This window comes from Diaphorina citri, unplaced genomic scaffold (assembly GCF_000475195.1).
Source record: "Diaphorina citri unplaced genomic scaffold, Diaci psyllid genome assembly version 1.1 scaffold554, whole genome shotgun sequence".
Classification (NCBI taxonomy): Eukaryota; Metazoa; Arthropoda; class Insecta; order Hemiptera; family Psyllidae; genus Diaphorina; species Diaphorina citri.
This window is the reverse complement of record NW_007377988.1, coordinates 261405-273558: the sequence shown is the minus strand read 5'-3', so window position 1 is coordinate 273558 and position 12154 is coordinate 261405. Positions and strand designations below refer to the sequence as shown.

At 40.2% G+C, this 12154-nt stretch overlaps 1 protein-coding gene across 1 annotated transcript in view; it reads right to left on the bottom strand.

Annotated features, from left to right (window-relative positions):
- Positions 1–216: 216 nt before the first annotated feature.
- Positions 217–12154, bottom strand: part of LOC103510041 (ATP-dependent RNA helicase DBP2-like) — a 27811-nt gene continuing 15873 nt past the window's right edge. Inside the window, exons 7-12 of the mRNA XM_026824207.1 lie at positions 12130–12147; positions 10854–10988; positions 10310–10520; positions 9473–9532; positions 492–758; positions 217–239 (exon numbers count right to left, since the gene is read on the bottom strand). Coding sequence (XP_026680008.1) covers positions 217–239; positions 492–758; positions 9473–9532; positions 10310–10520; positions 10854–10988; positions 12130–12147 — 714 coding nt within the window. The remainder of the gene's footprint in view (positions 240–491; positions 759–9472; positions 9533–10309; positions 10521–10853; positions 10989–12129; positions 12148–12154) is intronic.

Genomic DNA, 12154 nt, shown 5'->3' with positions numbered 1-12154 from the left:
AAACAGTGCCTCAATTACTAGCCTTCAATGACCACTTTAAAGACAGCTTGCTAACAAATTGAATACAAGTTTGATTTACTACAGGAAGGTGGGGCCTCAGGGCTAAAGCTGATGTTTCGGCTAGTGTGTAAGTTGTAGTTTGGGTCAGGACTGAAATGGTTACGTACGTAATCCTCTTCTCGAGAAAAAAAGCCCACCTTGTAGGTCATGGCCCTACTAGCCCAGTTCATAAACACAACCTAAAAATCATATACCACCTAATGTCATTAAAAACCTAGTTTTAGAGATTAAACCTAGGGTAACCCCAAACAAAAGTAGTAGTGTAGAAGACTTGACTGACATACAAAGTCATAAGGTGGGAACTTCACATGCTAATTATGTCTTCAGTGAGTAATGTAGCACTTGATATCCTGAAAGAATATGTGATCCATAGTACACACAAATACTTTGAAACCAACAAAAATCACAAAAAAAAAAAAAAAACAAAAAAAAAAAAAAAAAAAAACGGTGGAACGTTATCTTACCTCCACCGCTGCCGCCGGATCGCGAAGCGAGGGCGCTCAGTTTGGGATCTACAGGGTGGTTGGACTCGGTCAGTACATCGATCAGGTCCTTGGCTTGGCGCGAGTTCTGCTGCGTGAAGAACGTATAGGAGGTGCCAGTGTTGTCGGACCGCCCTGTACGCCCGATGCGATGAATGTAGTCCTCGGAGTTGTTCGGGTAGTCGAAGTTGATGACGAACTTCACGTCGTCCACGTCTGGGGGAAATGAGAGGAGAAAGTTAGGAGGAGAACGTTGAAAAAGGAGCTAATCAAAAAAAAAAAAGCAGTATTTTAAAAATCTGGCTCTTTTCTTTATAGATGGCTGAGATCAAGAAATGGATTGAGGAATCCCAAGTCCGCATTGCTGGTTACAAGAAGGAAATTGAAGATGAAGAGGCTCTGCCTCCAGTCAGTGAAATGACCATGCAGGAATACTGTCTAGCATATCCTGAATGTTCCTACGACCCAGAGAAGCCAACCTTCTGGCCTCATGATGAAGAAAATCAAATCACAAAGGAAGATGAAGAATGGTGGGAAAAGAGACAGAAGAATCTGGTTGGTGGAGACCACTAAATTGAGGTTTTCTTTGTATTGTCTGTTAGAAGAAATCAGGAACACTTGTGAACAGAAACATTTTATGATCTTTCTAAAATAGAGAGAGGGAAAAACTTAAAAATTAGATTCATAGATGAGAAATACCAGGTAGCCCTAGGCCAAGACCACTAAATTAACCTGAAATCAATACCTAATCTTATGTTGATGAGGGAAGATTTTAGGAGTACAATAACCATTTTTAAAATAGCTAAATAAATGAGAAGATCAAAAAGTAATGGTCATAAAATTATGATTGCCTCTGATTTAGGACAGGCAAAGCCTGTACCTAAATATGAGGTTGTTTCAAGCATTTAATATTGCAACAATTTGGCCATATGAGGTACTTGTGCTGGGCAAAGTACCTATTTCCATTCAGAAACAACATATTTTCTTTCAAATGGTTTACATGTTATTATGGTAATCCCATCATGAAATATATTTACTTGATGTTTAAATAACTCTTTGTTTTATTCACCCTCCTCTTTTTTAGCCCGTCCTTCCTTTATTTAAAAAAAGGTATAGACTTAGAATATCGGAAGGAAAAGAACCTAGAAGGACACAGTCGTGCTATTGTTGCATGGAAGATTGTGGAAAACTACAACATGCAGACGTAACACATACATAGTCATTGAGCTTCATTTAGTTATCTACATCTACTTGGTTTGAGCTATCTGGTTTGTGAAACTCAAATTTTTCAATATGACCTATAGAAAAAAACAACACTTTAATATTAATATCACTCTAAGTCCCCCGCTACAAAAAGAAAGTACACAATCCACCAGATTAAAGTTTTAAAATATGAGAGACAATCAACAAACCTGGATTTCTAGGGCGCTCATTCATCCTGTCTTTCAACAGGACCAGAAGCACCTCGAGAGCTGCTGGCTTATCCAGCTCCCTTCCTTTCTCCGGTCCAAATGTCTCTCCCACGTCCGAAAAAAACTCGAATGTGTCTCGTCCACGAAACTAACTTCCAACCTCGAGAGCTGCTGGCTTATCCAGCTCCCTTCCTTTCTCCGGTCCAAATGTCTCTCCCACGTCCGAAAAAAACTCGAATGTGTCTCATCCACGAAAAAACTCCCCGCTGCTGGCTTATCCAGCTCCCTTCCTTTCTCCGGTCCAAATGTCTCTCCCACGTCCGAAAAAAACTCGAATGTGTCTCGTCCACGAAAAAACTCCCCGTTTTTCTCAAGTGTGTATCTCCCACACAACGGAAGACTGGAGGGTGGTGTTGCAGGAGCGTCAAGTGCAAGGTTTCCATTTTTGGCTTGGCTGGTTTTCACCAAGTCTCCGATTTTTCTGATACTCCGCGCTTGCGTGTGTGTTCCGGGGAGAGCTATGCGCGATGTTCGTTCACTGACGCGTCTCGTCATGCATCAGACTGTGCTTCCCCTCGCTCGACAATGGGGAGTAATGAACAAACGCGCGCCATTCTCCCATGCTCTTTTCTTTGCCTTGGATTTCATTATACACACACGGGCACAGACAGATATTGGGGAGTAATGAACAAACGCGCGCCATTCTCCCATGCTCTTTTCTTTGCCTTGGATTTCATTATACACACACGGGCACAGACAGATATTAACGGAGAAAACGATCACAATCAACGCCCAGGGGAAAATAATACAGAAAATAAGGATATGTAATGGTTCCCGAAGAGGACTGGGACACACAGAGAGGGAAAGGTCTGCCAAAACGCGATGGAGTAGAGTTCTTAATGACAGTCAAAGAAAGAAAGGAAGAAAGAAAGAAAGAGTTTGGGAGAGCTAAACCGAAAAGGCAATTGGGGTCAATGAAGAAGAAACTAAAAGAGACAAAATTTAGATCAGAAGGGGATTTCTAAGAAACTGAACAGGAAAACTTAAAGGAGAAAGAATGTCTGAACTATTAGGGGATCAATGAAATGTAACAGGGGGCCAAAACAGGGAAACCAAAGAGAATTCAGAAGGAAATAAGTATGCAAAGGACAAGAATAATTCTTGTCTAAATCCATCAGAAAAGGTCATAATAAACTAGGAAGAAGTAGACAGATAGTAACGGAGAAAACGATCACAATCAACGCCCAGGGGAAAATAATACAGAAAATAAGGATATGTAATGGTTCCCGAAGAGGACTGGGACACACAGAGAGGGAAAGGTCTGCCAAAACGCGATGGAGTAGAGTTCTTAATGACAGTCAAAGAAAGAACGAAAGAGTTTGGGAGAGCTAAACCGAAAAGGCAATTGGGGCCAATGAAGAAGAAACTAAAAGAGACAAAATTTAGATCAGAAGGGGATTTCTAAGAAACTGAACAGGAAAACTTAAAGGAGAAAGAATGTCTGAACTATTAGGGGATCAATGAAATGTAACAGGGGGCCAAAACAGGGAAACCAAAGAGAATTCAGAAGGAAATAAGTATGCAAAGGACAAGAATAATTCTTGTCTAAATCCATCAGAAAAAGTCATAATAAACTAGGATAGTAGGAAGAAGGTGGAGGTGGAAAGTAAAACAGACAACAAATCTCTTCCAACAAAGCGGAGAAAATACACACTTCAATTCGTCGTGGGACGGACAGCATTATCCAAATCAGCTGGGAGGGATATGTAATGGTTCCCGAAGAGGACTGGGACACACAGAGAGGGAAAGGTCTGCCAAAACGCGATGGAGTAGAGTTCTTAATGACAGCCAAAGAAAGAAAGAAAGAGTTTGGGAGAGCTAATCCGAAAAGACAATTGGGGCCAATGAAGAAGAAACTAAAAGAGACAAAATTTAGATCAGAAGGGGATTTCTAAGAAACTTAACAGGAAAACTTAAAGGAGAAAGAATGTCTGAACTATTAGGGGGCAATGAAATGTAACAGGGGGCCAAAACAGGGAAACCAAAGAGAATTCAGGAGAAAATAAGTATGCAAAGGACAAGAATAATTCTTGTCTAAATCCATCAGAAAAAGTCATAATAAACTAGGAAGAAGAGAGACAAAATTTAGATCAGAAGGGGATTTCTAAGAAACTGAACAGGAAAACTTAAAGGAGAAAGAATGTCTGAACTATTAGGGGATCAATGAAATGTAACAGGGGGCCAAAACAGGGAAACCAAAGAGAATTCAGAAGAAAATAAGTATGCAAAGGACAAGAATAATTCTTGTCTAAATCCATCAGAAAAAGTCATAATAAACTAGGATAGTAGGAAGAAGGTGGAGGTGGAAAGTAAAACAGACAACAAATCTCTTCCAACAAAGCGGAGAAAATACACACTTCAATTCGTCGTGGGACGGACAGCATTATCCAAATCAGTTGTAGAGAGACAGGACGCAGAGAACCTTCTTATACATTATTTCTGCCAAAACGGAGGCGGAAAACGGGCGGACGAGAATCCACAGGGTCACCCCTTTGTAGAGAGACAGGACGCAGAGAACCTTCTTATACATTATTTCTGCCAAAACGGAGGCGGAAAACGGGCGGACGAGAATCCACAGGGCCACCCCTCAGCAGGAGGGGGGACGCGCGAGAGGCACTTTGTATCTCCAGATTAAAAATCCCCGAGTCAGCCGACCCCCCGTCTGTGTGTGCTCAACTTCCAGTCACATCACAGGCCCGGGGAAGCACAACTCGGAAAATTCGGGGTGAGGCGCACAACGCATGCGCCTCGCTCTTAAAAGCCATGATTTTTTTCGCTCGAGAAATAGACGCTCACGAGGATTGACTGTCCAGGAAGAGGAGTCTTCCCTTCATCAATCCAGGAGCATCTGAGTTTCACTCGCTGCTGTTGGGTGAAATCCAGGATTGCGCACTGTGGGTTCCCATTGAGGAAACCATTTTTATTTCAAGTGTTCGCATTTATTATTGGATTTCACACGCAACAAAATCAGGTTGGAGAATAGACAAGTGCCTCTGGAAAAAGAACAAAGGAATACACGAGATCATTATTTTTGTTTTCAAACACACGTCTTTCTCCCCACAACTGCTACCTAAGGTTTCCCATCCCCAAGGGGAGGGATTTCGTTACGATCTTTTGTCCCTTTAAAGAATTATTTCCCCTACGGTAAATTTCATACAAGTGCATTACACTAGCAATCTCTCTATAGCCAATTAAGGGGATGTGTGCAAAATGATCTCAGTGTCCCATTCTCTCTTGAAAGGCGTTATTTAAAAATGCCCCTAGAGGTCGGGTTGAAAAAAGGGAAGAGTTTCCACCAAGGAAGAATAGAAAGCAAGCTTTCAAGCAAGCTTTCTCTTTCTCCCCACAACTGCTACCTAAGGTTTCCCATCCCCAAGGGGAGGGATTTCGTTACGATCTTTTGTCCCTTTAAAGAATTATTTCCCCTACGGTAAATTTCATACAAGTGCATTACACTAGCAATCTCTCTATAGCCAATTAAGGGGATGTGTGCAAAATGATCTCAGTGTCCCATTCTCTCTTGAAAGGCGTTATTTAAAAATGCCCCTAGAGGTCGGGTTGAAAAAAGGGAAGAGTTTCCACCAAGGAAGAATAGAAAGCAAGCTTTCAAGCAAGCTTTCTGGTTCTTGCTTTCTAGGTTTGATAGAGGAAAGATATTGTGAACTGACTTACCTAGACCACGAGCAGCGACATCAGTAGCAACCAGAATTCCGGCTCTACCATTTCTGAACTCTGTAACAATCACAAAAAGAAAAGAACTTTAAACTAGGAGTTCATTGAAGGAAAAGAAGCAACACTTAGTTGATCAGTTCCAGAAGCAGTACGAAGCTCTTCAAATTCCATTCCCTCAGGACACAGAAACTGCCAAGATCAACGAGGAAGAGAGACAGACTGTAAGTATCTACCTGCACAAACTTCTCTACAAACACCAGAAGAGAAAATCAGAGAGAGAAAGAGATTTGAGAGAGGGAGAGAGCAAGTGGAAAAAAGCACAAACTTCTCTACAAACACCAGAAGAGAAAATCAGAGAGAGAAAGAGATTTGAGAGAGGGAGAGAGCAAGTGGAAAAAAGTTTTTTTAAAAAGAGCAAAAAAATCGACGGATAAATTTTTCTCCTTTTTCTTTCACACATTGGGGGGGTCAGCCCCCCCGTTCCCTTCGCCGACTGTCTTCCATTCTCCTCCCCCGATGAGATGAGAAAGGGAGGAGAAGCAGGTCGCTACTCTGGTTTACCACTTGGAGCGACCACCTCCGTATCCCCCGGAGCGACCACCGCCATAGCCTCCTTTGCTTCCGTAGCGACTATAACCTAGAGCAGAAACACGGGAAGAATCAAATATTAGTAATGTTTAAAATTAACAATAATAAAAAGAAAATAATAAGTTACGAAATAAGTGGAAGCTACGATTTTGTTTCTCAACCGCGGATACCGCATGTAAATAACAAATAAAGTGACCAAATAGAATCCTGCTCAAATGAGACTAAAAATAAAAAGTCCATTCACCCCAGTAGTCTAAACAAGATTTCATGGTCCTTATTATCCCGAAATTTGGGAGTGATTGAGCCAAGCCCATTGGGGCCTCATCCGGGGCCTTTTTCCAAACAAGACATATGTACAGTTCATTAAACCACCAGTGCACCAGTCAGTCAAGGTTGAGGCTTTTGGGAGGCTTGTAGAAAGGCCCAAGCAGAGTTGAAAAAAAAAAACCTCAACTTGGAGGAAAAAAATCAATTAAAAAAAAAAAATAATAAAAAGAAAATAATAAGTTACGAAATAAGTGGAAGCTACGATTTTGTTTCTCAACCGCGGATACCGCATGTAAATAACAAATAATGTGACCAAATAGGATACCTTGTTTATCCTGCTCAAATGAGACTAAGAATAAAAAGTCCATTCACCCCAGCAGTCTAAACAAGGTTTCATGGTCCTTATTATCCCAAATTTTGGGAGTGATTGAGCCAAGCCCATTGGGGCCTCATTCGGGGCCTTTTTCCAAGCAAGACATATGTACAGTTCATTAAACCACCAGTCAAGTTTGAGGCTTTTGGGAGGCCCAAGCAGAGTTGAAAAAAAAACCTCAACTTGGAGGAAAAAAATCAATTGAAATTTGCACCTCCCGTGGCCAGGTGGCGGACCACATGAGCACTTGTCTGTCAGGCTGAGGAAGAAGAACAGGAAGCAAAAAATTCGATGAACACAAGAAAGTAAACAGTGCCTCAATTACTAGCCTTCAATGACCACTTTAAAGACAGCTTGCTAACAATTTGAATACAAGTTTGATTTACTACAGGAAGGTGGGGCCTCAGGGCTAAAGCTGATGTTTCGGCTAGTGTGTAAGTTGTAGTTTGGGCCAGGACTGAAATGGTTACGTACGTAATCCTCTTCTCGAGAAAAAAGCCCACCTTCTAGGTCATGGCCCTACTAGCCCAGTTCATAAACACAACCTAAAAATCATACACCACCTAATGTCATTAAAAAACCTAGTTTTAGAGATTAAACCTAGGGTAACCCAAACAAAAGTAGTAGTGTAGAAGACTTGACTGACATACAAAGTCACAAGGTGGGAACTTCACATGCTAATTATGTCTTCAATGAGTAATGTAGCACTTGATATCCTGAAAGAATATGTGATCCATAGTACACACAAATACTAAAATCACTGGCACAAGTGCAAATAGGCCAAATGACCTTTAAGTCCCAATAATGAAAAAATGACTTGTTTGGACTCGGGCATCCCTGAGGCTGTGTTTATGAACAGGGCTGAGATAAGCTCGGACAAGGTGAGATAGGATATTGTTTCTACAGTTTTGCATTGGAGTGGTAACTTAACCAAGGATAGCGTGGGATTGTTGGGCATTTTTTCTAACCCTCTGACCCGGCGGCAATTTTTAAAATTTATTTTATATTTATTTTTGTTTCTTTTAAAAGCCTTTGAGACATAAAGGCTAAGACACAACACCTGTCTACCTAATTACACGTATGTTATCTCCCCTCTAGGTACTTAGGCAGAAATAGGTCAAATTAATATAATTGCCTATTAACAGCCCTGCTCTTATGGCCTTAAACTAGAAGAGTTAATGTAGAACACAATGAGTAATTCTTTTACCTTACGTTATTTATGGTTACCCATAGGAATTTAGGCAGGCAAAGCACTCAATGAGTAGCTTTAAAGGACTTATACGTATAGGTCACACAACGAAGTGTTATAAAAGACCAAGAGCTAAGTGATAAGTGACCATGGTATGAACTTGTTAAAGTTTACAAGTACCTACTCTTATTTATTTATCAGTTCTTTACAGATGTACAACTTTTTAGTTGCCAAAGATCCCACATTTACCGTTTTCCAGCTACCCTAATTCCTCAGTAGGAGAGTGCAAGTTCGAAATTTCGGAGCCAACAGTTGTAAACTAATCATTGTGAAGATGTCTCCTAGTATAGTTTTCAGTTGAGGTTTATCGAATGGGCTTATAGCTATGCAGAAAGTTTCCAGTGTTTAGATTTTTAGGATACTCCCACATTTAAATTCCAAGTGTTTTTAATATTTTCGTCTGAACAACATGTCTGAAGAAACCAAACCCAAAGCTAAGGAACAAATTCCAGGTAGGTCATGCTAAATCCTGTCAATTGTTAGTCATCGGAAAGTAAAGGTCATCTAGAATCCCTGGAACTAGAGGAACTCAAGTTATTCATCGGTGATTGATTGGTAGGGTTGCACCGATTTACTGTAAACTGTAACACTAACTGTAAGGAAAGGTCTACAAAATTGTACGTAGCAGTGGCGTAGCGTGGTCTTAATTCAAGTGTAGGGCCTTGTAGGGCTCAATTCTGTGTTAAGTTACCACATCATTTTCCACTTGCCAAGAACATCTCAGAATGGCCTATCTCAGCCCTGTTCATAACCACGGCCTGAAACGGATATTTATACCCACTTCCCAAATTTTGAAATTTCGACTGATTAAAATACTTTCTCATCAGTCCCTTTACCCTGTATAAATTCTCTAGGGTTACATGTATACATAGTTATACATATTAGTACTAGAATGTACAAATCAAAGAGTTGTTAACAGGGTAAGAATTGGAAAAAGAACAAAGGAATACACGAGATCATTATTTTTGTTTTCAAACACACGTCTTTCTCCCCACAACTGCTACCTAAGGTTTCCCCATCCCCAAGGGTAGGGATTTCGTTACGATCTTTTGTCCCTTTAAAGAATTATTTCCCCTACGGTAAATTTCATCCAAGTGCATTACACTAGCAATCTCTCTATAGCTAATTAAGGGGATGTGTGTGCAAAATGATCTCAGTGTCCTATTTTCTCTTGAAAGGCGTTATTTAAAAATGCCCCTAGAGGTCGGGTTGAAAAAAGGGAAGTTTCCACCAAGGAAGAATAGAAAGCAAGCTTTTTGGTTCTTGCTTTCTAGGTTTGATAGAGGAAAGATATTGTGAACTGACTTACCTAGACCACGAGCAGCGACATCAGTAGCAACCAGAATTCCGGCTCTACCATTTCTGAACTCTGTAACAATCACAAAAAGAAAAGAACTTTAAACTAGGAGTTCGTTGAAGGAAAAGAAGCAACACTCCAGATCGAAAACTTGTTTCTCATTATTTTAGGTGGAGGTTGACACAAGTCAGGAATAGGGTGATGGTATAACAGATGTCATCATTGTAACAACTATTGTCCAAATGGGTTCATCATTTTGTGTTACAATCCACCAATAGAAAAAAAAGCATCAACATAAAGTGAAGCTATTTTAAGGAGTTCCTAGGTATCAAGTTTATATAAATACTAGAAGTAGAATAGGTGACACAGTCAGGAATAGGGTGATGGTATAACAGATGTCATCATAGTAACAACTAATGTCCAAATGGGTTCATCATTTTGCGCCACACGCCACACCAGAGGTTTCAAACACTAGAAATTCTTTACAAATTTTCGTATAAAAATGTCTCTGGTGTGCAAGCCAGTGTGATGTGACCCACCCAATCAGTCTCGTCATCAGTGTCATCATGTTAATAAGACCACCAGATTCAAACAGTCTTTGAAAGTATTCAAGTACACTTGGTAATCATTCGTATGCCACAAGAAAAAGAAAGCTCCTTTCTGTGTTTAAACTAACCCTACAATACTACTGGTCACTGCTTATTTATGACCCTTTTGTGGCCATTTTTCACTGCTGAGGCTGCTGAAACTCACTGATCCTCCCCAACCAAAGACCCAGTTTAACAGTTTAGGTACCAAGATCCCCCCACATTAACTACCCACTTTGCAGAAAAAAAAAGCATCACTCACCTTTAAGTACGTAGTCTCGTTCTTGCTGTGATTTGTCTCCATGGATCCCGACAGCAGCCCAGCCGTAGTTCTGGATGCTCTTCGTGATCTTGTCCACTTTCCGTTTGGTCTCGGCAAAGATGATGGTCTTGTTTTCGTCCTTGGAGCTGATGTCATTGAGCAGGCCAAACAGTTTGTTTTCTTTCTCGTGTTCTGCGCACACTTCTACGACCTGTGACCATTGTGGAAAATATAGTTGTTTATTTAGTAATTTAGGTGGTATTGATGGTTGCAAATGCTAAAGGAATGGGTTATTAGGGCATTTTCCTACACCCCTTTAAATGATTTCCCAATATGACTACTAGCTTCCACAACAGGGCATGTAATAATTATAATGTCTGGACTTCCTCTTATCCTGTCCTTATTCTAACTTTGTTATGAATATAATAAGACCTCCTATGTTACAGTTCCCACTATCAAACCTCTCGAAAAAAATTAACATAAAAAGACCTTTGTTACAGTTCCCACTATCAAAACTCTTAAGAAATGAAAAAATTCCACTTACCTGTTGAATGTTGTGATTGGCAGACAGGGTGAGGGAGCCAATGTTGATTTGGATGTAGGAATCAAGGAAGTCTTCAGCAAGCTTTTGCACCTCCCGTGGCCAGGTGGCGGACCACATGAGCACTTGTCTGTCAGGCTGAGGAAGAAGAACAGGAAGCAAAAAATTCGATGAGCACAAGAAAGTAAACAGTGCCTCAATTACTAGCCTTCAATGACCACTTTAAAGACAGCTTTCTAACAAATTGAATACAAGTTTGATTTACTACAGGAAGGTGGGGCCTCAGGGCTAAAGCTGATGTTTCAGCTAGTGTGTAAGTTGTAGTTTGGGTCAGGACTGAAATGGTTACGTACGTAATCCTCTTCTCGAGAAAAAAAGCCCACCTTGTAGGTCATGGCCCTACTAGCCCAGTTCATAAACACAACCTAAAAATCATATACCACCTAAAATCATATACCACCTAAAATCATATACCACCTAAAATCATATACCACCTAAAATCATATACCACCTAATGTCATTAAAAACCTAGTTTTAGAGATTAAACCTAGAGTAACCCCAAACAAAAGTAGTAGTGTAGAAGACTTGACTGACATACAAAGTCATAAGGTGGGAACTTCACATGCTAATTATGTCTTCAGTGAGTAATGTAGCACTTGATATCCTGAAAGAATATGTGATCCATAGTACACACAAATACTAAAATCACTGGCACAAGTGCAAATAGGCCAAATGACCTTCAAGTCCCAATAATGAAAAATGACTCGGGCATCCCTGAAACGGATGTTTATACCCACTTCCCAAATTTTAAAATTTGGACTGATTAAAATACTTACTTTCTCATCAGTCCCTTTAGCCTGTATAAATTCTCTAGGGCTACCTACATATACAGTTATACATATTAGTAATAGAATGTACAAAACAAGGAGTTGTTAACAGTACTAAAATCACTGGCACAAGTGCAAATAGGCCAAATGACCTTCAAGTCCCAATAATGAAAAATGACTCGGGCATCCCTGAAACGGATATTTATACCCACTTCCCAAATTTTGAAATTTGGACTGATTAAAATACTTTCTCATCAGTCCCTTTACCCTGTATAAATTCTCTAGGGCTACCTACATATACAGTTATACATATTAGTAATAGAATGTACAAAACAAAGAGTTGTTAACAGGGTAAGAATGGAACACAAAGACTTGAAATAGAGTAAGAGAAAAAAACTACTTGGTTCTTGGTTGTATAAAAAAAAAAAAAAAAAAAGTTTTCAGGGACTTACTCGGATCTGGCTCATAATCTTGCGG